General features: G+C 42.4%; 1 protein-coding gene across 2 annotated transcripts in view; it reads right to left on the minus strand.

Annotated features, from left to right (window-relative positions):
* Window positions 1-1,082: 1,082 nt before the first annotated feature.
* Window positions 1,083-24,978, minus strand: part of XYLT2 (xylosyltransferase 2) — a 52,624-nt gene continuing 28,728 nt past the window's right edge. For both annotated transcript variants that reach the window (XM_060764744.2, XM_060764745.2), the window contains exons 2-11: window positions 22,428-22,899; window positions 21,637-21,812; window positions 20,797-20,999; window positions 19,439-19,519; window positions 17,516-17,732; window positions 14,645-14,821; window positions 11,583-11,845; window positions 9,821-10,016; window positions 6,347-6,680; window positions 1,083-3,649 (exon numbers count right to left, since the gene is read on the minus strand). In XM_060764744.2, the coding sequence (XP_060620727.2) occupies window positions 3,327-3,649; window positions 6,347-6,680; window positions 9,821-10,016; window positions 11,583-11,845; window positions 14,645-14,821; window positions 17,516-17,732; window positions 19,439-19,519; window positions 20,797-20,999; window positions 21,637-21,812; window positions 22,428-22,899 (2,442 nt within the window). In that variant the 3' untranslated portion in view covers window positions 1,083-3,326. The remainder of the gene's footprint in view (window positions 3,650-6,346; window positions 6,681-9,820; window positions 10,017-11,582; window positions 11,846-14,644; window positions 14,822-17,515; window positions 17,733-19,438; window positions 19,520-20,796; window positions 21,000-21,636; window positions 21,813-22,427; window positions 22,900-24,978) is intronic.

Below are 24,978 nucleotides of genomic sequence, written 5' to 3' on the forward strand. Positions count from 1 at the left end.
ACATTTAGAAGCCTAATGAATTCTCCACAAAAGGCTCCCACTTTTTTGAAGCTAAAAAACCTAGATTTTTTACATACAGAACTTTGAACTTTTAGTTGCCCTTGAACCTGTTCAATATGCACAGGGGAGGCAAACAGAGATGACGTGATTTACTGTGGAATTCAGGTACTTATAGCAGTGGGTAAGAATTTGAAAACAAGTGGCAATCAGAATCCATAAAGGAAAAGAGTTCTATACGTATTGTGTCATCCCAATTCAATGGACATATTGGTAATTGGATTTTGGACTACTATCAAAAATGAATAGTAAAGGTAAAGGTTTCCCCTGACATTAAGTTTAGTCGTGTCCAACTAAGCCAAAGAGCCGGTGTTGTCCATAGACACCTCCAGGTCATGTGGCCAGCCTGACTGCATGGAGCGCTGTTACCTTCCCGCAGAAGTGGTACCTATTGATCTACTCATATTTGCAACCTAGTATTTTTGAACTGCTAGGTTGGCAGAAGCTGGGTCTAACAGCAGGAGCTCACCCCGTTCCCTGGATTCGAACCACCAACCTTTCTGTCAGCAAGTTCAGCAGCTCAGCAGTTTAACCTGCTCCACCACCAGGGGGCCCTGGTGAGTGAATGAATAGTAGTAAAAATGAATGTTTATTTCATTTTCTGATCTCAGAAATAGAGAATTATTGAAATGCTTACCTGCACATTTAGAGTGAGTGTGTGGGAGGTTCCAGCTGAGAGAGAGTGAATGATATGGGCACAGGCTGCTGTGAGGAGGAAAAATGGGACCTTAAAGCATGTACTTGATCATTTCCTCTCTGTTTCAGACTGGTGTGGAATGAGTGAGTGGAAGCAACCAGTGGCTGTCAGGCTTCCCTTCACCCCTCCAGGTATTCTGGGATAGTGAGGTTTTCTGGAAGCAGATTCAAGACCACCGGGCTATTCCTTCCCCTGTCCTGTCACACAATGCCAGCAAGCGGTTTTTCGAAAGAACACAATACCACACAAAGAACCAACCTGGGGGCTGTTCAGCACATTGAAAGAAAAGGTAGCTAGCTGGCTGTAAGAAATCACACTCGGCACACTGTAGAGATATAGATATATTTGTGTTGCATATTTAAGACAACTTTACATAATGCTTCTGACACAAAAGCTTTCGGCACTCATTCTTTGGAATAGGTTTCCATTTGAGCTCTGCCTGGCTCTCCCCCTTGGCTCAGAAGGCAGGACACAGGAAATGAGTCCCTTTTGCCAGGCTGAGATGCACCCCGAGGCCCACTCCAACAACAGGAAATAGAGTGGCTGGGGCGAGGGACTGGTCCCAATCAGCTGTGCAATGGGTTTGGCAACCCGCATCTTAGTTTGTTTAGCACCAGCACAGCTCCTATAAATCAGAGAACTTTTAACACTGGAGATCCCATGTGATCTGCACTTCTAATCCAAGAGGAAGGAAAACCAATAGCCAATCAAGGCAGGGAAGGCCATTCTCTGGAAAGGCTCAGACACAACCCTGAGACCAGAACATTCTTAAAATCCTGCTGAGATTGTTTCAGAACTCTGACCCTCAGGGTGCATTTCAAATTGGGGGGAAGGGAGGAGAAAACGCTTCTAAAATGCTTTCAGAAGCAGCCATAACCTCTCCCTGCTTCATCCCAAATCATCTGAATTAGGAGTTGAGAATATGTGCCTCCCTGGTCTATAACCCTTGGGTTCTGTCCTTAATCTTGATATGGCACACAATAAATATAAAATATATTCCAAAGGAGAGCATTTTGTCTTCATGTCTTTGTTTTGTAACAACAATTAGGAAAGAAGACACAGAAGCCCAGACATGGTTGTCCCCAGTTCAACTGGGAGTGGTTCACTTAGCATAGTGGGATGCACCTGAAGGATCAGAGCAGGCGAGAAAGATGATTGGACAGTAGACAACATTCATTACAGGTAAGTTCTCTCAAAATGGATGGAAATACCATTTTTGGCCAGGACGCATACAATCACAGAGGGATAGATTCTCCAAAAAACGAAATGTATGTGTGTGTGTACACACATACATGGGTAGAATCACAAATGATGCCCACTTAACTTGTTTGGCAGAGTTCAATATGAAATTGGGGGATGCAACCATCAGGGGAAGGGGTGACACAGGTCAGATTAGATCAGCATGGCAACAGATGCAAACAAACAATGGATGACCAGCAATCCAACAACATATTTTAACCTCAGATTCCACATTATCTGGCTTGAGGATTTCTGGATGGGGCAGACAGGAGCATTCACTTAACTCTGCAAGACACTACTAATGCATGAATATGCCAGGCTGCAGGATGAAAAGGAGAAGGATATACACACACACAAGACTGAGAGTGATGTTTATGATAAGTATGCTGGGGTCATTAGCAGGTTTGTAGGTTTGGCACAATTGGCAGCTCCATTAAAAAGGATCCTTGGCACAGTTGCCAGGGGCCCAAGTGGCAGGAATAGCTCCAATTTGAAACGAGAGGGAGAGAGATAGAGAATCTTTCATAAATGTCAGCAGCAAGATCCAAACACCCAGCACCATGTGGAGGGAACCCAGCTATCCCCCCAGTTCCCACCACTAACAGAATCAAGTAGGACCGGGTCATCTTACAGTGGCAAAGAAAAATTAGAAATACTGAGATGAAAGGTGGGGGAGAGGATAGCAGGGTGACTGTGGACTCTATTGCACTCTGTTTTCATTATCCATTTCATATACATACAGACACATAAAAAATAAGGACAAAAAGGATGGCGTGGGAGGATGGGAAACGTGCCTGCCAAGCCAACACTTGCTGCACAAAAGAACCAGATGCAGTCAGCAGCAGCCTGGTTTCCCGTATTCTCCTTGCAACCCCACCCTGCCATTTCCCAGAATCCTCTGCCAGCAACCACATGGGAACAAAGAGTCCTGGTTTTGCAGAACATTGTCCACAGACGAGAAGGGCTTGCTTGCTGGCTGAAGTGTGTTCGAGCCAGGAAGCTGTCAGCCAACTGGCTAGACCAGAGAGTTTCCAAAGCTTGGATTCATAAATACACAAGCTCCCCACATCCATATCTTCTCTCTCTTCAATCCTGAGATTGGTGGATGGGATCTCTGCACCATCGAGTCTCCAATGGGCAAGTTTGCTTTCTGCTTCATTAAAGATCCCTTTCTTGGGTTCACCCACATGAGACTGGCACCCTTTCATAGTATGATGTCTGAGCCAAGAGGTCGCCCTGTGGAGAGGAAAGGGCAGAATTGCCCACCCCACACCCGTTGGGAGTGGGGAGCAATGCTTTCTCAATCCGAACAGTGTGCTGCTGGCTGCCCCTGCTACCTCAGCCGCCCATCAGGCTTGATGGCCCCCAGTTCTGATTTGGGGTCTGGGGACAGTGAACTCCAGGAAGTTTTGCTACAGAGTTCCAGGGTGGAGCAGCTGGATGGACTTGCCACACAGAGGCTGGCCACTGACCAGAAGTTGCTAATACTGCTGTCCGTCCAGTTTTCCAGAGCATGGCCAACCAGCTGCATGTGATGATGGGAGGCTCTCCCAGTTTCGTCCAGACGAGGTAAGCTCAAGATCCCAGCAAGACCCTGGAAATTCTGCTCCATATACTCATTGTGGGGAGGGCCAGCATGCAGCCACTTGCCGTCATCTGAGTCAGAAAACAGAAAGGAGAGGAGGTGAGCAGGGTCAAACGGGCTGTGAGAATTCATAACAAAAGTCTGTCTGTGTGTATGTGTAATTAAAAAACAACAACAACAACATTAACCTTATGGTGAGTTATTTCTCCCAACCAGCACAGACAAATGGCTATACTGGCTATGGGATTCAGAAGTGTTTGGCCAAGAATGTCATTTCCTCTAAGCTTTGCTCTAGTTTTGCTCTGCTCCCGATCTACACCCTGTGAAATTTATTGTTTTCTACACTAGAAGATTTAGCAATGGTATCCAACTTGGAAAGTTTTTAAAAAGATTTGATATCTTAATAGAGGACAAGGATTTCAGTGGCTACCAGTCATGATGGCTATAAACTCCTTTCAGTACAACAGGCACCATATCTTACTATATCAATCTTTCAGCCACACCAATAGGAGGAAATATCTTATGAGCTTCCCAAAGGTATCTGGACGGTCACTGATGGAGAAGACTGCCTGATTAGATAATCACTGATCTGATCCAGCTGGAGCTCTTTGTATCTTCCTATTTGCTTTTAAATGGACATTGTTAACCATCTTTGCATATGTTAACAATGTATATGGGGTATTTTGAATGAGACTATATGCAATGTTCCTGCATCTTGGCAGGGTGTTGGACTGGATGTCCCACTAGGTCTCTTCCAACTCTATGATTCGATGTGTGTTGACTTATGCAACCCCCTGAATTTATAGGGTTCTCTTAGGCAAGGAATACTCAAAAGTGGCTTTGCCAATTTTTCCCCTGAAATATAGCCTACAGCACCTTGCATTTATTGATGGTCTCCCATCAAAGTACTAACCAAATACTGACTCTACCTAGCCTCTAGAGTTAGCCATCTACAACACTTTTAAGCAACCCAAAAGAGCAGACAAGCAGAATAATAACAAACAAACCGTGGCTTCATCTGCTTCCATTCTCTCCCCATTTGTCTCTATCAAACTGTCTCTTTTCCTGTCACCCTCCTATTGCCCTGACAGAGAGAGAAGCAGTGTACAGCAGCAGAGAAGCTGTAAATTCTGCCTACAGGAGAACAAAAAATGGGACTTGGAAAAGTTATTTTCTCAACACAATCTGTGAGATGTAGCATTCTTTTTTTTTTAAAGCCATTTTCCTCTGCTCTGGGGAGAATTTTGATCTTTGCAATGGCAGGTGCAACAGTAAAATAGGTAAGTTTGCTCCCATCCCATAAGTCTACCGTCACTGATGTTCTCATGTAGTCAGAGAGGTGGAAAAAGTGTTAGTCTTTTCTTAGTGTGGCCAGGGAATGCAGAAGCAATGTGCCTTCCCATTTCTGCTCACTACCCTGATGCAAGGCAGGGCTAGTCCATCTCCAACTGGGCAGAATCAGTGTTGGTGGGGTTGAATCTTTGCACGTGTATCTTCATATCAATGAAGACTTTGACAACGGCATCAGCACTGCAGCTGCACACAACTTAACTGCTACATTTCTGATGCAAGAATGCTATTTTGGAAGGAGGGAAGAAATATAAATATGCAAACAGTCAAGTCTCATTCTCCCCCCCCCCCCCCCCCCCCCGCACAGGCTGAAAATTAAGCATCATAGAGTTGAAGAGTCATAGAGACAAAGCACCTCTTCCTACTTTTCTTCATTCGAAATTGCACTGCAAGGATTTCAAGTGAGCTTTCACAAATTGTCCTATTCACACCTGTTTCAATCACAAAGTTCCCTATAACTGCAGAACCAATTTCTAGTTTCATTTATTTGAATCTAGGGGGAAATGATCTCTCTAGGAATTTGACATAGACTTACATCTTTGTAAGTCTATGGCATGCTCCCCCCAGAAATAACCACAGAATTGTGTTGGAGGATCTAGCAAATTCCTAGTGAGCAGACCCAGGGGGAGAGTCAACATCCAGGTTAGTAATATGCATTATGTTTACTCTAACCATTGATCTGAATTAAAATGCTTTTCTAAAAATAAATGTGTACTTCTTTATGTTCTATGTTACCTTAATCTGTGATGATGGTCTACCATTCGCTGCAAAGTAGTTAGGTGTGGCCCTTACTGGGACTTTGTAGGACAGAAGCGCAGGCTACACGTTATCTTGTAAGAAACTCTGTCAAAAACAGTGAGACTTCCTAGTCAATATGCTTAGGATTGTACTGTAAACTCCCCAGTCAGGTTTGTGTTTGTATAGTGCAAATCCACATATCATGGGGCTTTGGCGTATCAGACCACAACCAGACAATATAAGCAAACAACACTAATCTTATGGGCACAGCCAGATTCCAGGAAGGGGGCATCGTGTCAGAACTCATTCCTTGAGGGACTACTCACACAATACACACTTTTTTCAGGTATTCTTTGCTGAAGATTTTTTGAACTGTGTCACTACAAATGCAGTATATGGTAAGACCACTGTACGTTTACAAATATGGTAAGAGTCAGGCTTGGCTAAGGATTCCTGTTAAATTCACTTTCTGTAAAAAAAGAAAATGGGGCTGATTTCTGTGACCTTCCAGAAGTAATTTGGACTGCAGCTCCTATTGTTACAAGATTTTTTTCTGGCTGGGGCTTGCTATCCAACACATGGAGAGTTAAATGTCACCCACACCTGTGCCTCAGATTACATTTTATGACAACCAATGCCACTGATGAACAGCAATTCTATCTCCAGCTGAGCTCTCTCACCTTTCCTGAGAGGCTGTTTGTGGTTGAAAGTTTGTGGGACTACCAGGAATTGGCTTTCCCCTAGGGGCTCCCAGAACTGAAGGAGGCGGATGGTCCACACGCCTGGACGGAGAGGCCGGTTGAGGGGTGGTTTGTACTGTGTGAACTCTGCCTCTGCATCCACCGTGATGTCGTAAGATGTGGCAATGACGTAAGCAGGGTCAATCCAAACCACAGTGGCTGTGAGGTTGGGCCCCCGCGCCCACTTCTGCATTGCCACGGGTTCATCGAAAGGTCCAATCAATCCACCAAAGTTGCGGAAGATCCTCTCCTTGGGGTCCCACTCAGTTCCTACCTGCAGAAAGAGCAGGGAAAAGGGAGACATTCAAAATGGGAATGAACAACATTACCACAGAGTGGAAAAAACAGTATGTGCATAATTTCTGTCATGCTATAGATTGCGAACAGGTAAGAAAAAACACATTTAGAACCTATTCTGATGAGTATAAGCTTGGGACAGCCACAATTCTAAACAGAATTTGCTGTGCATAAATAAACAAAAATATTAAAATAAGCCACATTTCATTCTGAACAAATCAGGACAACCACTAAGTATACTTAAGTATCAACACTGGAAACTTCTACATCACCTCAGGATATTAGATTTCTAGTTCCTGGACAGTCTCTTTGCATACTTAGTCATCATCATCAGTGATCACTTATGTCTGAGTATGATTGTCTTCCAAGCATAATGTCTTGGCGGTGGATCCTGTATGTTCTTCCGCAGTGAGGATATTGATTTCCAAGTGGAAGGTGGTCCTGGTCAGGATTAGTTTTATGTGCCTTCCTCTTGACACATTTTCCCCTATTGCTCTCCATTCGTGCCTCTTTGAATTCCACAGCACTATTGGTCACAGCTGACCTCCAATTAGAGAGCTCAAGGGCCAGGGCTTCCCAGTTCTTGGTGTCTGTGCCACAGTTTTTAAGGTTAGCTTTAAGCCAACCTTAAAATTTATGCAAGATGTTTTTAATGCTTTGTCTTTATGTTTAAATATTGTTTATGACTTATGTTTAATGATTTTAATGATTTTAATTTATAGTTATATGTTAGTGTTTAGTTATTATGATTTTTCCCCTTTCTACATGTATGTTGGCATTGAATTTTTGCCATTAATATGTTGTAAACTACCTTAAGTTCCCCCAAGGGTGAGAAAGGAAGTATATAAATATAGTAAATAAAATAAAATAACTAAATCTTTAAATCTCTTTTCCTGACCACCAACATTCCATTTTCCGTTTCTGAGTTGGGAGTACAGTGACTGCTTTGGAAGATGGTGATCGAGCATTCAGGCAACATGGCCAGCCCAGCAAAGTTGAATGCAATATTCCTGCTTCTTGGCAGGGGGTTGGACTGGATGGCCCATGAGGTCTCTTCCAACTCTTTGATTCTATGATTCTATGAAAGTTGATGACGGAAGATCATAGGTTCAATGCTGGTGGTCTTTGCTTCTTACAGTACACTGACATTTGTCCGTCTGTCTACCCAAGAGATTTGCAAGATTTTTCGGAGGCAACACTGATGGAATCATGCCAGAAGTTGAATGTGATGTCTGTAAAAGGTCGACATTTTGCAGGCGTATAACAGGGTTGGGAGAACAATAGCTTTATAAACAAGTATCTTGGTATCCCTACAAATGTCCCAATCCTCAAACACTCTCTGTTTCATTAGAAAAATGCTGCACTCGCAGAGCTCAGGTGGTGTTGTATTTCAGTGTCAATGTTGACTTTTGTGGAAAGGTGTCAAGGAAGAATAAATGGTTAACATTTTCTAACATTACACAATTAAGCTGCATTTCTGGCATTGCAGAGGGATTAGCTGGTGCCTACTTAAAGAGCACTTTGGTTTTCTCAATATTCAGTGAGAGGCTAAGCTTTTCGTATGCTTCTGCAAAGATGTTTAGAGTGGCTTGTAGGTCTTCTTCTGAATGAGCACAGACTACATTATCATCAGCATATTGGAGTTCTATAACAGATGTTGTGATTTTGTTTTTGGATTTCAGTCTGCTGAGGTTAAATAGCTTGCCAGTTGTCCGACAGATGATTTCCACTTCGGTGAGAAGCTTCCCATCAATAAGGTGCAGTATCATAGTGATGAAGATGGAGAATAAAGTTGGTGTTGCACTCTATATCAGGAAAAGCCCTCTAACTTTAAACACCACACAGTTGAGTAGAAATGCAATCCATTTATTGAAGATAATAAAAAAGAAGTAAAGTGAAATGCACTTTAAAGGAATAGGTAAATCCAATTTGGTAGGAAGATAAGCCGGAATAAAATAGTCCAGGGAATTAGTCCATCAAAGTCCATGAAAAACCAAGGCAGAAACTTATATAAGTTTCCAAGAAACCAGGAAACATGAATCCAAGGCCAATGAATACGAAATCATAGAATCCAAGAATCAAAACCATGAAACAAAGGCACTTTAAACATGAATCTTTTCCAAGCAAAGCTTCCAAGAAACAGGAACGAGATTTTGACTTGATTCCAAACAATGCTTCATCTGACTACAGATCCTGTACTTGGGACTTTTATCTCCTCGTTAAGCTATGTCCCAAGTGCTCAGAAATTGGTTTTGCTTTAGCTCTGAATCTCTTATCTTTCTTTCTCTGAGCCTGGCAGAACACCGAAGCCACTGCTCTGCTCTTCTTTTTCGACTAATCACCTCCCGTCTATCTATTTGCTCATTAATTTCTGCAGCTGGACCAGGTGCTGAGCTGTGCTCAAGCTCCAAATCATGGGAATTCTCTGGTAGCAATTCAGGGAGCACACCATCATCCCCACACCCTTCAGGGACATTCTCATGAGAAACTACACTTTAAACAGGGATCTCCTGGTCATTCTCTGCATCAATATCATTGACCAGACCATTACCTGCTTGAAACTCATTGTCATCACTCCCCACATCTAAAGCACCCTGGTCCTTAAATCACAGGCTGAGCTCCAACAGTTGGGGCAATAACACATCCCTGTTTGACACCTGATTCTACCTTACTTAGTCACCTATGAAGCACTCATTTCATTGAGATTATCTGTAGGCAGAGCCAATGTGCAGACCAATCCATTTGACACTATGATTTTCAACATGTCAACATTTGACTGGGACAGATGTGGTCATTCCATCCCATCTGGCTACAGCAGGTTTGGGAAAAATATATGGCTGCTAGTTTGGGATGGGGAGGAATACCTCATTGTGATTACCAAACTTGTAAGAAAAGACTTCTCCTAGAAAAAGAGCAAGGCAGTTAAAGTGGCACCAAACTGCTGTGAAGCGTATACTTTGAGGAAATTGAATTTTGTATCTTAATAGATGGTTCCTTCTTTCAGACAGTTTGTGCTGATAAAACTGAGAAGGCATAAGGGAAGCATAGAGCTGTATAGTATTTGAGAAGGATTAAAGAGTGATCCTGCCAGCAGGAGGCAGGAAACAGGAATCCTACCTCAAGATGTTGCAAACGGTTTGTTTGCCTGGTGCGCCCTGCCAGCTTGAGAGTCCCCCGGGGCATCATCCATATTTCTAGAGATTCTGCCTGCTGGGTTACCGAGTTCTGTACTTCCTGATTCACCAAGTAACCTTGGAAATGGTCATCATAGAAATAGAGGTGCACACTTGATGGGAAGCCCTGTGGCTCAAATCTAGAAAAAACAATACAAGAAAATAATAATAGTTGTCTGACATTTCCAAGTGCTCCAAGTACTTCATATGCATAAACAAGTTGCAATGCTTACAATAATCCTGTTCTTAAAAATCAGTATGATTCCCCATATTAGACATTTTTGCAGGTGATGGTGAGGAGAATGAAGCTGAGAAAAAGTGCCTTGTCTAAGATCACCAACAAGTTCATGGAAGACATAAGATTTGAACTAAGAATTTCTTCATCATTTGCAGGACTCAGAAATAGGTCCCACTGAATTTGATGAGGCTCATTCTCAGGTCACTGGATTTAAAATTACAACACCAGTCTCTTATCCAGTATGTTATAGCACCTTCTAGAACAGTGGTTCTCAACCTGTGGGTCCCCAGAAATTTTGGCCTTCGATTCCCAGAAATCCTAACAGCTGGTAAACTGGCTGGGATTTCTGGGAGCTGTGGGCCAAAACACCTGGGGACCCAGCAGGTTGAGAACCACTGTTCTAGAAGAATCGTTGCTGATTCACAGTCGAGTCAGGAATTCCAGGCTTGTATCTAGACTGCCATATAATCCAGTTTCTGAATCCAGATTATCTGATTTGAACTGGATTATACACAGCCATATAATTCAGTTCAAAGCAGATAATCTGGATTCAGAAACTAAATTATATGGCAGTGTGGATAGGGCCACAGGCTCTCCTATGCCTCTTACCATTAAAACCCTCTTGGATGGAACTCACTGATTTTACAATCCCTGCCCCTCTTTTCTTGTGCTACCTTAAACTGGTCAGGCTATCACTCAATCTAATCAAGACCCATTTTTGCCAATTAATGGTAGTGGTCAATGCAATTTTGCCAACTGTGCTGTAGTGCTTTAAATTAAATGAATGACTAAATACTTACACACACGGCCTATGTTTTTATATTTATAATTCTCCACTGATCTTAGGCCATTGCACATGGCTCTCCTCCATCTCCCTTTATATTCATAGAAACATTGTGAAGCATGCCAGTTGGAAGAGGTCATACAGCAAAGTTAATGGCTCAGTTGAAGATAGATCCCCCAAGTCCCAGTTCATCCTCCAAACCAGGGGTGGGAATAACCCCCCTCCCAGATGATGGATTACACTTCCTTGCACACCAAGGCAACAAGGTCAAAAGTGAGAGATAATTGGAGTTCCAGTCTGAAAACATCTTTTAAGATGATGTTTTAACTGGTTTACATGTTTTTAATTGTTGGCTTATGTTGTATTTGAATAAGATGCTCTGTTCACTCCCTTAATTCACAGGGAGAGGCAGGTAAGAAATAATATTATCAATATTATAATCATCTGAAACCCCACATGATTCCAACCCTTGGCTAAGCATCACATTGGCTCTCTGATACAACCCATCTCCAAGAGTACAGGGTCACAGTCTTCCCTGGCAATTAGGAAGCTGTAAGAAGTAGAAAACTGGAACATGAACAGTCAATGTCAAGCTATCTAATCAGTGATTGGTCTATCAATCCACCAACAAAACCATATTTTATTCCACTTCAGAAAGTGAATGCATCATTTGATGACAAGTACCTGCAGAATTTCTCCTCTTTCTGTGTTGGCGTAGACATCGCTTTCTGTAGGCCCAGCCTGGAGAAGGATGTGTACACAGTGAGGGTGACGTCGCTGAGCCCACTCAGCCCATCCACGCGGTCATAGACACTTTCCCAATAGGCCTTGAGGGCTGGCGTATTAGGTGGGTAGTTACCGTAGAGGTGAGAGTCCAAGATCTCTAGCACTTCCTGATTGATGGTCGATTCAAACTTCCTGGCAAAGAACGTGGGTCTGGAGAGTTGCTGAAAAGATACAGACATTTGATGGGGTGGTGGTGGAAGGAGGTGTGTTACAGCAAAAGCTTGAAACAGTTACACTTAAGACTACAATTCCATGAACCTGCTGGCCATGCTATCAAAGTAACTAAATCAAACTCTGCTGTAAACACAATTTGAGATAGGAAAGCTAATAGAAAAAGACTTGGAAACTAAGGAAACCCAAGTAAATAAATCTCATAACCTCAGTCCCAAAATGTCTTTTTGGCTATACAGTTGGGTTTGATGTAGTAAAATGGTCTTCTTTATATAATGAAAAAATCAAGGTTTGATTTATGAAATTTTAAAAGAATTATTTTAAAGCCATGGGTAGTTGAATCTGTGGATACAGAGTGCCAACTGTATACTAAAGCATATATAACTGACTGTGGGGCATGCCTCATCTTCTACTACAATCTATGTTTGTGAATCCATAGTAAGTGTCTAAGGCAGGCACGGGAACTACACAGCCCCATAGATGTTGTTAGACTTCAACTCCCAACATTTCTTGCCATTGGATGAGGTGGCCACTTACTAAATAAGAAGAGGCAACTCTAGAAAGAGAAATGGGAAATCTATTCTCATCAAACAACTGTCGATTGCTCAAACTGAAGACTGAGTCTGGATTTAGGGAAGTCATGCTAGCCTTCTATTCTGCCTTGGTCAGACCACACCTGGAATATTGTGTCCAATTCTGGGCACCACAATTGAAGAGAGATATTGACAAGCTGGAATGTGTCCAGAGGAGGGCGACTAAAATGATCAAGGGTTTGGAGAACAAGCCCTATGAGGAGCGGCTTAAAGAGCTGGGCATGCTTAGGCTGCAAAAGAGAAGACTGAGAGAAGACAGGATAGTCATGTATAAATATGTGAGGGGAAGTCATAGGGAGGAGGGAGCAAGCTTGTTTTCTGCTGCCCTGGAGACTAGGATGTGAAGCAATGGCTTCAAACTACAGGAAAGTAGATTCCACCTGAACATTAGGAAGAACTTCCTAACTGTGAGAGCTGTTCAGCAGTGGAACTCTCTACCCCCAAGTGTGGTTATCTGTCAGGGATGCTTTGAACGCGGTTGTCCTGCTTCTTGGCAGGGGGTTGGACTGGATGGCCCATGAGGTCTCTTCCAACTCTATGATTCTATGATTCTATAATTCTATGATTCTATGATTTGAACAGACAGAATTGAGTTAGGGGAGTGATGACCTGAAAGATATATATTTTTAAATCATTGTTAACCACAAAATTAAAAATACAACCAAATGCTATATTTGCTCTTACATTCCTAATAGTAAAGAAATCCCTGTAAAAAAGCTTCAGAAGCTGCATCTAAAAAACAGTTTCAGCCAAATAATCTAACTCTGAAACCTTAGTTACCACAATGACTGACAGTTTGGTTTGGTTTGTAGATTCTTTCATTCAGTCTCTGCTGAGCTCTGAATGGACCAATCTGTAAGACAGTGCTCTTAATAAGTGCCTTTTGGAAAAACTGAGAAGCTGTATCATTTTTAAGTAGGATCAACAGAGATTTCGTATGTCTCTGAAGTCTGATGCTGCTGAAGGCAACTTCCACAATCCATCCTCATAGCTCCTGAGCTCACAAGTTCATCTATCTCCATTGCAGGAGCATGCTGTCTTTTCCCTTAAATCCCTGCATTGGTTTCCTCTCCAGCTTTGTATAAACAAGAAGGCTCAAGTCCTAATCGCTATGGCTCTGAGCCACCTCTTATCTTTCCCAGCAGTTTCTTCCCTTTATCAGTTCTCTAGACCCTTATCTCCCTTCCTCACTCGTATGCCTTCTGTAATGCTGTGCTCTGCCCTTCAAAGTTGCCTTCTCTGAAGTTGTTCCTTCAATTTTCTCTTTTATTTATTTTCACCAAATCACCACTTCTCCATCTTACCTGCTCTTCTGCTGCCATTTGACCAATGATTGACCACACATTTAATCCTTCCTGTTTATTTACTTAATATGTATCCTGCTTTCTTCTAATATTGGATGCAAGACGGCTTACAATATAAAGTTGAAAAATAGTGTAATTTTGAAAAACACAATATACTCATTACACAATATACCGTTCTGCCCAACCAGTTAAAGGTTGATGGCCTATTTAAACAAAAAAGGTCTTCATCTGCTGGTTGAAAGACAGTGGGCAAGGGGGCCAACCAAGCTTTCTTTGGGAGGGAGTTCTACAGCCACCAAGAAAGCAGCAGCCACCAAGAAAGCTTTTTCTCATATCCTTGCCAGATAAGGCTGTGAGGATGGATCAAGAGAAAGCACTTGAAAGCCTTTAAAACTCAAACAGGCTTATATTGGGATAAACATTTTTTCAGATACGCGGGACCTAAGCCTTTGGCTTTTTTGGCTATGGCTGACAGGACACAGACAACAAAAATTCTGAGGATCACTCAGAATTTCTATGCACTTAAAACTCTTTTCTCCATTCATTGACCTTTCCATGCCTTGTTTCCTGACCCAAATCTTATCATCAAAAAGTTGGGTTTTTTTGAGGGGGGGGGGGGAGATGTGCCACTTATTGTTGGACCTCAGTTCCCATCAACCTTGTGCATCGTAGCCACTGGTGCGGAAACACAAGAGTTGTAATTCCATGAGCTCTGGAGGACCACCAACTGCTCATTCCTGCTCACAGTATCCTGGATTCGAGAGCCACTGTAAAACTCACAATGGGAGAAGTTGATCTATTCCAAATTATGCAGAAGAGGAAAAGAATGATAGATCTGATTACAAGGGCCAGGAATAAAGCAAGACCATATTTAGAGGACAGTGGTAAGTACCTGCAGTCGCAGGAAGTCTTGTGGTTTGAAGTCATTCGGTGAGCAGCCACACCAGTCTACAATGTGCTTGTACTGGCATTTGCAGCCCAGCTTGCGGTTCCAGTTAGTCACACGAAGGTTGTTGTCTACCAAGGTCTCACAGGCATGGCTGTTCTCCAGAACAGTGTGGAAAAAGGACTGTATATGCACACACAGAGAGAACATACAAAACCAGTGAGCAAAGAAGCAAAACACTATAAAGAACAATTCTCAACATTCAAAGTGTGCTGTGCTCTAGATGGAGCCACTCTTTCAAGGGCAAGTTTGTGAGAGCTGTGTGGTCTACCAAGACTGCTATACTCTGAAACAAGACAAACCTACCCTGCCAAGGAGAAATCTCAAACTTGGGTGATTGGAAGACTTTATTTAAAATAAGCTACATCTGTTTGTTGAAAGTGTGGCATTCTCTCTGCAGATTTTGCCTTTATCTTGTCACTGAATTTCCCTTGCAGGGACTTAGAAGCTGGCAGAGAACATGCATCAAAGTCATGGGTAATGGCATAAGTAGAGGTTAGTATTGGGGTGGACCAGTTAGGGTTTCCTGGGCATTTTGCACCCATTGTCAGGACTGTAGGGGAAGTCTCTGAAAACTATAGAATGGTGGAATTCTGTTTGGGTTTCAACAACTGCAGAATTTGCAATATGCTGTGAGATGTTTGCTCTTAAAACAACTACATGTGCAAAGCCAGCCCATTCTTTGCTTCTCTTGAGATTTTCTTACTATCTGCACTGTTGACCGAAGAACTATAAAGGTCAGTATTTATCCAGTGGTTCTCAACCTGTGCGTTCCCAGGTGTTTTGGCCTGCAACTCCCAGAAATCCTGGTGAGTTTATCAGCTTTTAGTATTTTAACCCAGACCTTGCCTTCTAAAATTTGGTTACTGCAACACATCATGTTGTTTTTAAAGTACTGTATTACTTTGGAAAGGCCTTTGAGGAACACCCCCCCCCCCCCACCAATGTATAGATATGTTGAGTGAGTCTCTTTAAATGGTCTTTTTAACTTATGACGATGTTTTAATGTTTAACTGTGTTTTTATTATTGTTGTTGGCATCTAATGGTAGCCGGTTGTAAGCTGCCCTGAGTCCCCCTTCGAGGGTGAGAAGAATGGTATATAAATGTCTGAAATAATAAGAAATAAACCACTGCACTACATGCTATATTCTGGGCAGTGGCAGGTAAGCTAAGAAAAAAATCAGCCCAACTACTGAATGCCTTCGGCAAACCTCCCCCTCTAAAATACAACCCCTTTAAAATTAAACTGTACCATTGAATTCCATATTATGTAGACTGAACTGAATACTTCAAACTAGATCAGGGAAAACGGGTGGTCATTGACTCTATTTCCCACCATTGCAATGTTGGGGGATTATGGGAGAAGTAGTTAATCAATATCTAGAAGGCCTCAACTCCTGGTATTACCACTTCACAACATTGTCCTGGACACAAGAGGGCTGCTGTGAATATGAATGGAAAACATTGCTATTCAATCTGAGTCAGAGAGATGAAGTGGGAATCATTAAAAACATTAGCACAGGAGTTTAAGGTTTCTGGAAAATCTGTCTCATGAGGTCTCTTTCCCTTCTGCACTAAATCATGATATAAACATTTGCTTCATACATTTCCTTTCAGAAACTGAAATGCAATAATCCACAAATGAAACACTGAAGCAAAAATGAAAGAAGATTATATAAATTATATGGGCACTTTCCCACATCCTGGAAATATCTACACTTTAGACTTTTCTCCGTTTGAAAAAGCTACTTTTTTCCCTTTCACATAATTGAAAGAAAGCCAACTTCCATTGATGATGGGAGGTGTAACTTTTCTTTGTGTCCCCACAATAACCCTTATGACCTTATAATTGATTTAATAAGATACAGCAAGTTAAAAATGAGAGGAATTGCAAAACAAGGACCTGCTCATATGACAGTCTCACAATAAGTCAACCCAGTGACCTGAATAGACCAAGTATAAGAAAACAGATTAGAAATGTACTTGGGAAGAGGACCGTACCTGTTGCAACTTCAGAAACGGAGATATTCCAGAGCACAAAATAACTACCCTTGGAAGCCACAGAGTTAATAACTGACTAGGTAACAGGGTAAAGTCAGTATAGTAGATAGTCATATTCTTTGTGTTCTGTTATTGCCTTCCTACACATTTATAATGAAATTAAAACTAATAAGTATCTTTGGGAAGTAGCAACCCATTTATTTTTGATTATATGTAATTTAAGAGGGCAGACCTATGACCACAAATGCATACCATTGAAACTAAAATGGGAAAGAGAGAGGAAGGAGGGAAAACATATGCACTTAGTTGTATGTGTTGCACATTTGTAGGTCTGGTTAAGTTATGGCAACTAAGAAAGCGAGAAATAATGTTATGAGAGCTTTGTCTGGTTTGTGCCTCAGAGAATGTCAATTAATTCTGTTGCTGTTATGTATGGTCAGGTCAGATGACTCTATCCTAAGGTTTTCTTTGCAAGACTTATACATCGAAATTTTGCTACTGTCTTCCTCTGAAATTGGGAGAGTGACATGTCTAAGATCACAAAACGGTTTCCATAACTAAGTTGAGATTCAACCATGGTCTCCCCAAGTCTAGTCCAACACTCAAATTATTAAACCACACTGGCTCTTGTGCCAATAGTTTGCATAGGTGCCATTTGGCACAGAGAAGATAAATAATCAAGTGTCAAGGTTACTGCCTTTATTAGGAAGACAGCCTATGCAACCTAGGAGCCTTTCATCCCAACCCCGGCACAACCAAGGCTAGTATTAGGGATACCCTCAAGTCCTTCTACTTTAAGCAGCTGGCCAACTCACCTCTGCTGGGAGAAGTGTGTATGTGTAGAACTGCCGCAACTGGGAGACTAGCCGGTCGCTGGTGTAGACCACGTACTCCACAAAGCTGCGAGTGAGGGCAAACCAATCTGAGCCACCATCCACCACGATGCCCTCTGGGATCTGCCTCTCCCCCAGTCGCCACATGTGAGAGTCACATTCATGGAAGAGCCGGTCTAGGCCTTGCTTCTTGATGAACCTGTGCAGTGAGAAATGGTTTGGATTCACTAAAAAGCAACACTGAGATTTCTGCCCCATAATGTTGAACACTTAGCAAGCACTGACATCATACTTGCAAAGTGGCTTTAGCTAATATTGCTCTCTCCAATGAAGTGCCTGCATATGTCCTTTCCTGAGGGCATTAAGAATTTCCTTCCGGAGATGTAACCACTGCAGCAAAAGTATGATATGCTCAGAAATGGAAAAATAAAGCAATACCAATGACTGAGGTAATATTTTTGAAAGATTGGGAACTAGTAAATATTATACAAATTCAAATATTATACAAATTCAAAGTGCAGGTTATCACCTATAAAGCCCTTTAGGATTCGGGTCCAGCCTATTTGCGTGACCGCGTCTCCCCCTACGAAATCATTTGGTCCTTAAGGTCCACTGTGGAGGCTCTCCTCACGGTCCCACCACCCTCACAAGCACAGCTGGTGGGGATGAGGAAAAGGGCCTTCTTGGAGGTGCCCCCCCCCCCACTCTGGAATGCCCTCCCAGACAGGTTTCCTCCCTAGCCACCTTCAGGAAAGAATTGAAAACATGGACATGGAAGCAGGCATTCAGAAACAACTAATTTATAACTTATCATGATGGTGGTTTTATATCTGTACAAATACTATCTGGCTGAACTGTACAAATACTAACTGAATTGCACTGGTGTACAATTATATTTTAAATTCAGAAAAAATGTCAACTTGTATTTTTACTACAATATTATTATTCTTGTTTTTTTATATTGCCATTTATGTGTTAGGCTTTACTTTCACTTTGATTTTATACTGTGATCTATTTTTTGTAAGCTGTCTCGAGTTCTATTTGGAGAGGGGGTGGGATATAAATAAAATTTATTATTATTACTACTACTACTATTATGCTTATAGATTTTAGTAATTAGAAGATTAAGTCAAGCAATAGACATATATAAATGGTAAATATAATCAGAGAGGTTGCTGGTTATAGTTATGTATAATCATCATAAGGAAAGTTGGAAGTCAAAATAGTTTTTTCTTTTTCCTTCAGTAGCAGATGTGTTATTTGTACTTTTGAAATATTACGCATACTGTCTTGTGATTAAATATCTAGATTGACAATAATAATAACTATTTATTAAAATAAAGAAATATTGTCTTGAATGCAAGAATGCATATATTTGGTTACATTAACTACTATTCATATATGCCACCCAAAAGCTACAGTTCACTGGACAGCTAACAATAAATGTTTTAAAATATATAATGGAAGAGTTGAACAGAAATTATTTCAGTAAACAGCAGCAGCAGAGAATTAAAAACTATGGGGAAGCTAACAAGAACAGGATTAGTTCTCAAGTTGTAACTCTAGAAACATCACTCCTTTCAATCAAGAGCTAAATTTAATTTGCCATTCTCAGATAGACTACTGCACATTTTGAATTAAGTGGTGAACTGAGTAATGATTTACCATTCAGAAACTGATTTTACTAGTAGTTAGGCCACTGATATTCATGTGCAAAAGATTGGGAGAACAGGTGCCAAAAGCACAACAGCAAAGGCACCAGGAAAGTCTCTCTGCAGAGGACAGTTCAGAACTATGGTGATGCATCAAGCAAGCATCTCACTACAATTTATTATTGGTCACAGTTTATTTATTAACCTGTTTCCAGGTTAATAAATAAATCTCTCAAGCCTCTGTGGGAATTACCTGGCATTATCTCGGCCATGAGACTTGAGGAAGTTCTTGTCTCGGTATTTTGATAGGAAAGTCACCAGCTCCTCATTGGTCCTGCAGGGGGCAGCAAAGGGAAAGAGAGGTGAGACAGCAAAGCTTTTCAAAGGGGCCAATTAAGGTACAAGGGGAATGGAGGAGAATGCTGGCAGCAGTCCCATGCATGCACATTTTGCTGAAGAACTGAAAAGAGCCTTAACACATTTCAACCACGGATTGGAAAACTATCTTTTTCTACACCAACCCCCAGGCTTCCTCAGCTGAGGACTGCAAACCCAAGAAGCAACTTTTCCAATCTCAGCATACAATTGCATCTCCATTGCACCCTGACCACATTCATTGATACCCTGGATAATACTGTGGTTCCTACGTTAACAGCTTTTTTTCTCTTTTAAAGCAAGCAGTTGGCCTGAACAAGCCTTACAAGCCTTGGTTTCCAACACCTAGATAACAAGAGAAAGTGTTCTTGATCAGAAACCCAAAGCAGTCAGTATCTTCATCTTTAACACAAACTGTTCTTACTTATTATTTTTTTCCAAAATACTGGTTTTAAGTGCAGTCTGGGTCTCCTTAAGGCAGGGGTCCTTAAACTTTTTAAACAGAGGGCCAGATCACAGCCCCTCAAACTGTTAGAGGGCCGGATTATAATTTGAAAATAACATGAATGAATTCCTATGCACACTGCACATATCTTATTTGCAGTGCAAAAACACTTAAAACAATACAACAATTAAAACTATGAACAAATTTAACAAATATAAACTTATTAGTATTTCAATGGGAAATGTGGGCCTGCTTCTGTCTGATGAGATAGGATTGTTGTTGCTGTTGTGTGCTTTCAAGTCGTTTCAGACTTAGGTTCACCCTGAGCGAGGGCTGGTTAAATGATCTTGGAGGGCTGTATCCGGCCCTCAGGCCTTAGTTTGAGGAACCCTGCCCTAAGGTTTCCTTTGATACTGAACATTGCCACACATTACCACTATGAGATAAGCTTTATTGGTGGTAACTGAAATTACAGAAGGGATACAGCACAGCATTCCTATATCTCTCATGGCCAATGGTAGAACTGGGCTCATAAATAACTAAATAACTTGTATACTTCTGTTTAAGATTACCTCATGTGTACAATCAAATAGCAGGTTATATGGAGAATATGCATGTTGAGGTGCAATTCTCCAGGTAAGGCCAATGATTGACTCTCAGGGGTATGGAAACAAACAAAATCAAAGAGCACAAGCATGATCCGTTTCCCCCCAGAAGAGTACTAGACCTATGCAAGCAAGTTATCTGCAGAAGAAACTTCATTCCCCCCATTTCCCCTTTCCATAGCTCACCTGGTAGGGTAGTCTGTGGCACTGAGGTTGATGTAGTAGTCCCAAGTCCAGTCTGTCATCTCCAGCAGGTCCTTCATACTGTGCAGGTACATCTTCAGCAAGCTGGCTCCACCCCAGATGGTGACCATTCGCCAAGGTGTGACCCGGATGTTGGGATAGTGCTGGGCCATCTCCACCACTTCACGGTGCAGGTAGGTAGAACGCTGCAGAGAAAGAGAGAACAGAGAGGAAACAACTGAGGATCAAATTCAAATCCTATAGGAGTTGTCTCAAGGAGGATAAATGTTTAATTCAAACTTTCTAGAGCAGCTTAAGGGATAATTATGGAAAGGTTTTAAACCCTGGCGTTTAGATCAGATTTATAACAGAAACTCCAAAACACAGCAGCTTTCATTTGAAAGAATTCTAGCTCTCACAATTTAAAAAACCTAACAATAATAATATCGTCTTCTCTTATCTCTTCTCCCTCAGCTTCTAATATATTGGCACTTTATGCTATTCAATACAATAAAACCCTTAAAATTTATCCAGAAGGACATGCAGAATCAATAAAGCAGTTTGTTGTGTCTTACCCTTGTGACAATGACTATTCTTTTATTCCACCTCTTGCATTCCCACACTTTTCTCATTTTGGGTTCAACCAATACTTCCCACCCACCCACTGTGCAGCCATAGGGAGCTGTGTGGTTGTGGTTAGAGTGTGAAGGGATGGGAGTGTTATTTTGCAATGTGTGCTGGGGAAAGCATTTAATTTCGCTGTACAGTGTACAATGACAATAAAATTATTCTATTCTATTCAGTAGCAGGCAATCTAAGTGCACACAGCCTGCTATGTCTTACCTTGTCAACGTGGATGTAGAAGAAATGTTGCTGGTGGTACACGGCCTTGATGAGGCGCTTCAGTTGGCGGATGGCTCGCCCATGGACCACCAGCATGAAGGCGATCCGGACTGGCTGGCTGACAGAGGCCTGGAGCATCCTGCTGTCATCCCACTGGATCACTGGGCTAACTTTCCCTGTAGGGTTCAAGAAGGATCACATAAGTGAGGATCAATGTTAGAAATGAGTGAGAAGGAAGAAAAGAATGCAGTCAGTGCAGTAGATCCTGAGACCAAAATCACCTTTAGGTCAAAAGGCAAGCTCTATTTCTTTCCTGATCCAATATGTAGGGTTGAAGAATAACTAAAAGTAGTAGTTTTATATTGCTGGGCAGCCAAACAATAGCTGCCAAAGTGTCTCTGGGGCATTAGAAATCAATACACTATCTAATAAGGGGTAAACAAAACCCAGCTTTCAAAAACACACCTTTGTAAATATGATCCATCCTGAGAAATGACAGAAGCAATTCATGTTTTCAATAGACCCAACACCATTTAATGTTTTAAAATACAATTTTTCAAAAAAGCACAAAGCACAAATGTTTGGCCAGGTGAAGCTTTGCTTTAGTTGTTGGTTGCGTACGTTCCACTTTGCTGAGCTATGAGATTTTAGAGAATCTCTGGTCAGGCAACTGAGCCTCAGATGCACTACTGTTGCACCCCTCCAAGCTACAGATGGATGTTGAAGAATAAATGAAATGGGTAAATTCAAAGTCACATGAAGGTCAGCAAACAAGTAAATCCAGTACTGACCTGAGAGCTGGCACTGCCGAGGCACAGAACGTGGCATCAGCTTCCCAGCTTGGTGCAGACACACCACGTTGGCAATCTCCTGTTGACACTGCTTCGAGCTGGCCCTCGTTAAGGCGGACAAGGCATCCTTGCCCATGATCTCACACTTGGGAGTGAAGTTGTTTTCAGTGGGCTGAGGTGCTCCTTCAACGCTGCCGGTGTCTCCTTGCTGGAAAACTGCCATCTGAGCATCCCCTCTGAGATCACTCAGGTTCCTTTGGCTGGAGGAGTCCAAGTAGACGGGCAACCTGTGCCCAGGCTTGTGCTTCACTGTGACTGCCCGCACTACCTTGGCGACCAGGACCCCAGGACTGTCTGGGCGATTCTTCCATCGGCCATGCTTCCGGTTCAAGCCACCCCTTCGGCCTGCAGAGCTGTCCGAATCTTTGGAGCTTTCGCTGTTTTCAAGTAGCTGGGCCTTCTTTTGCCGGGCCTTCTCATTTTTAGTCAGACATTCAAAAGACAGAGAGAATAAGAGCAGTGGCATGATTAATTTAAGGGTTCATCACCAAGGTATTTTGCAATACATTTTAAAACGCTAGCACCCATCATTTGTTTCTAAAGAATAGGAGCATTTAAAATGCCTAAAGTAGCAATGTACCCAACATATGCGGTGTATACTGTTCATTATAGACAATTGATTCCACTTGCAAATAAAAGGGGGGGAAAGAACCTGACTTTGGCGTGCCTTTCATGACAATGTTTATGGGACTAGCAAAATATGTTCTTGGGTGGCAAAGATATCCAAAGTTCAAAATCAAAACTAATGAGATAGCAAGAAATGAAGGCCCATCAGTAGGAATTAGAAAATGCCTAAGGCAGGAAGTATACATTTTAATAGAAACTGAAAGCACATGAATGTAAGCGGTTTGACTTAGTGCAAAAGGCTGAAGAGTTCCAAAGGTTAGGTGCAATCACACAGAGGCCCTGTAAATAGAGGTTGCTTACCTGTAACCGTATTTCTTCGAGTGTCCATCTGCGAAATTCACACCTATGGGTTTTCCTTTGCGCATGCGCAGAAATCCGGAACATTCTAAAGTTTAATGAAATTAAAAATGATTATTTGTGAGGCTCCGCCCCCCTCCCCGCCCCCTCGGTATATATGCCGCTGCATGCGGCTGAGGAGTAGTTCCCCAGCGCTAATCGCAGCTAGGTCTACAGGCATGACAGAGGGGAGGAAGGGCGGGTTGTGTGAATTTCGCAGATGGACACTCGAAGAAATACGGTTACAGGTAAGCAACCTCTATTTATTCTTCGTGTCCTCTGCGAAATCCACACCTATGGGTGAATAGCAAGCTACTGACCTGGAGGTGGGTCATGCCACGCAGGAAAAAAGGACAGCTCTGCCAAAAGCAGCGTCTTTCTTCGCCTGAATGTCCAACTTGTAGTGGGAGGCAAACGTGGATGGTGTAGACCACGTAGCTGCCCTGCAGATTTGATCCAGAGGGACTCCTCGAAGAAAGGCTTGAGATGTGGACACCGAGCGAGTCGAGTGCGCCACGATGTGAGAAGGAGGTTCCTTCTTTGCCAATTGGTAGGCTAGCCGGATCGTTGAAACAATCCAGGAGGCCAGTGCCTGTGAGGATACAGGATGGCCCAACATGTCTTTTCTGTATTTCAAAAATAGCTTAGGAGACTTCCTATAGGAGGAGGTCCTATGCAGGTAAAAGGAAAGAGCCCTCTTAACATCAAGGGAATGTAACGCTACCTCCAACGGGGAGGATGGGTTGGGGAAAAAGGCCGGCAGGATAATATCCTGTGACATATGAAAATAAGAAACAACTTTGGGTAAAAACGTGACGTCAGTCCGAAGGACTACCTTGTCCTCATGGAACCTGATATAAGGAGGGTCGGAGCGGAGGGCCGTCAATTCACTCGACCGTCTGGCCGACGTGATGGCCACAAGGAATGCTGTCTTCCAAGACAAATGGGAAATGTCACTAGAGGCCATAGGTTCAAAGGGAGGTTTTGATAACTGGGATAACACTAGCTCTAGGCTCCATTGAGGGGAAGGGAGGGAAGTAGGAGGGTGGACATTTTTGTAGCCCTTGAGAAACAATTGAATCAGGTGGTCTTGAAAAAGGGACGGCAAGCCGGATTTTTTACGATAGGAAGAGATTGCTGCTATGTAGCATTTGACTGAGGAAAGGGAGAAGTTTTTGTTGGAAAGGTGCATTAGGAAGTCTAGTACCACAGGAATTGGTGCTGATAAGGGAGTGAATCCCACTGCTTGTGTAAACTTCCCAAATGATGACCATTTATAATGATATGACTTCTTAGTGGTTGGTTTATGGGCGGCCAATAGCATTCGTGATACTTCCTCAGAGAGGTTCATTGTGGCCTGATCCTCCACGCCGTGAGGGAGAGGGAGTGGAGATCTGGATGGAGGACTAGTCCATTCTCCACTGAGAGAAGGTCTGGGGTCGGGTCGAGGCGGAGGAATTCTTTGTTGGAGATCTGGAGCAGGGGAGCAAACCAGTGTTGGCGTGGCCACCAGGGGGTGACCAGGATG

The sequence above is a fragment of the Anolis sagrei genome, chromosome 2, assembly GCF_037176765.1.
Source record: "Anolis sagrei isolate rAnoSag1 chromosome 2, rAnoSag1.mat, whole genome shotgun sequence".
Lineage (NCBI taxonomy): Eukaryota > Metazoa > Chordata > Lepidosauria > Squamata > Dactyloidae > Anolis > Anolis sagrei.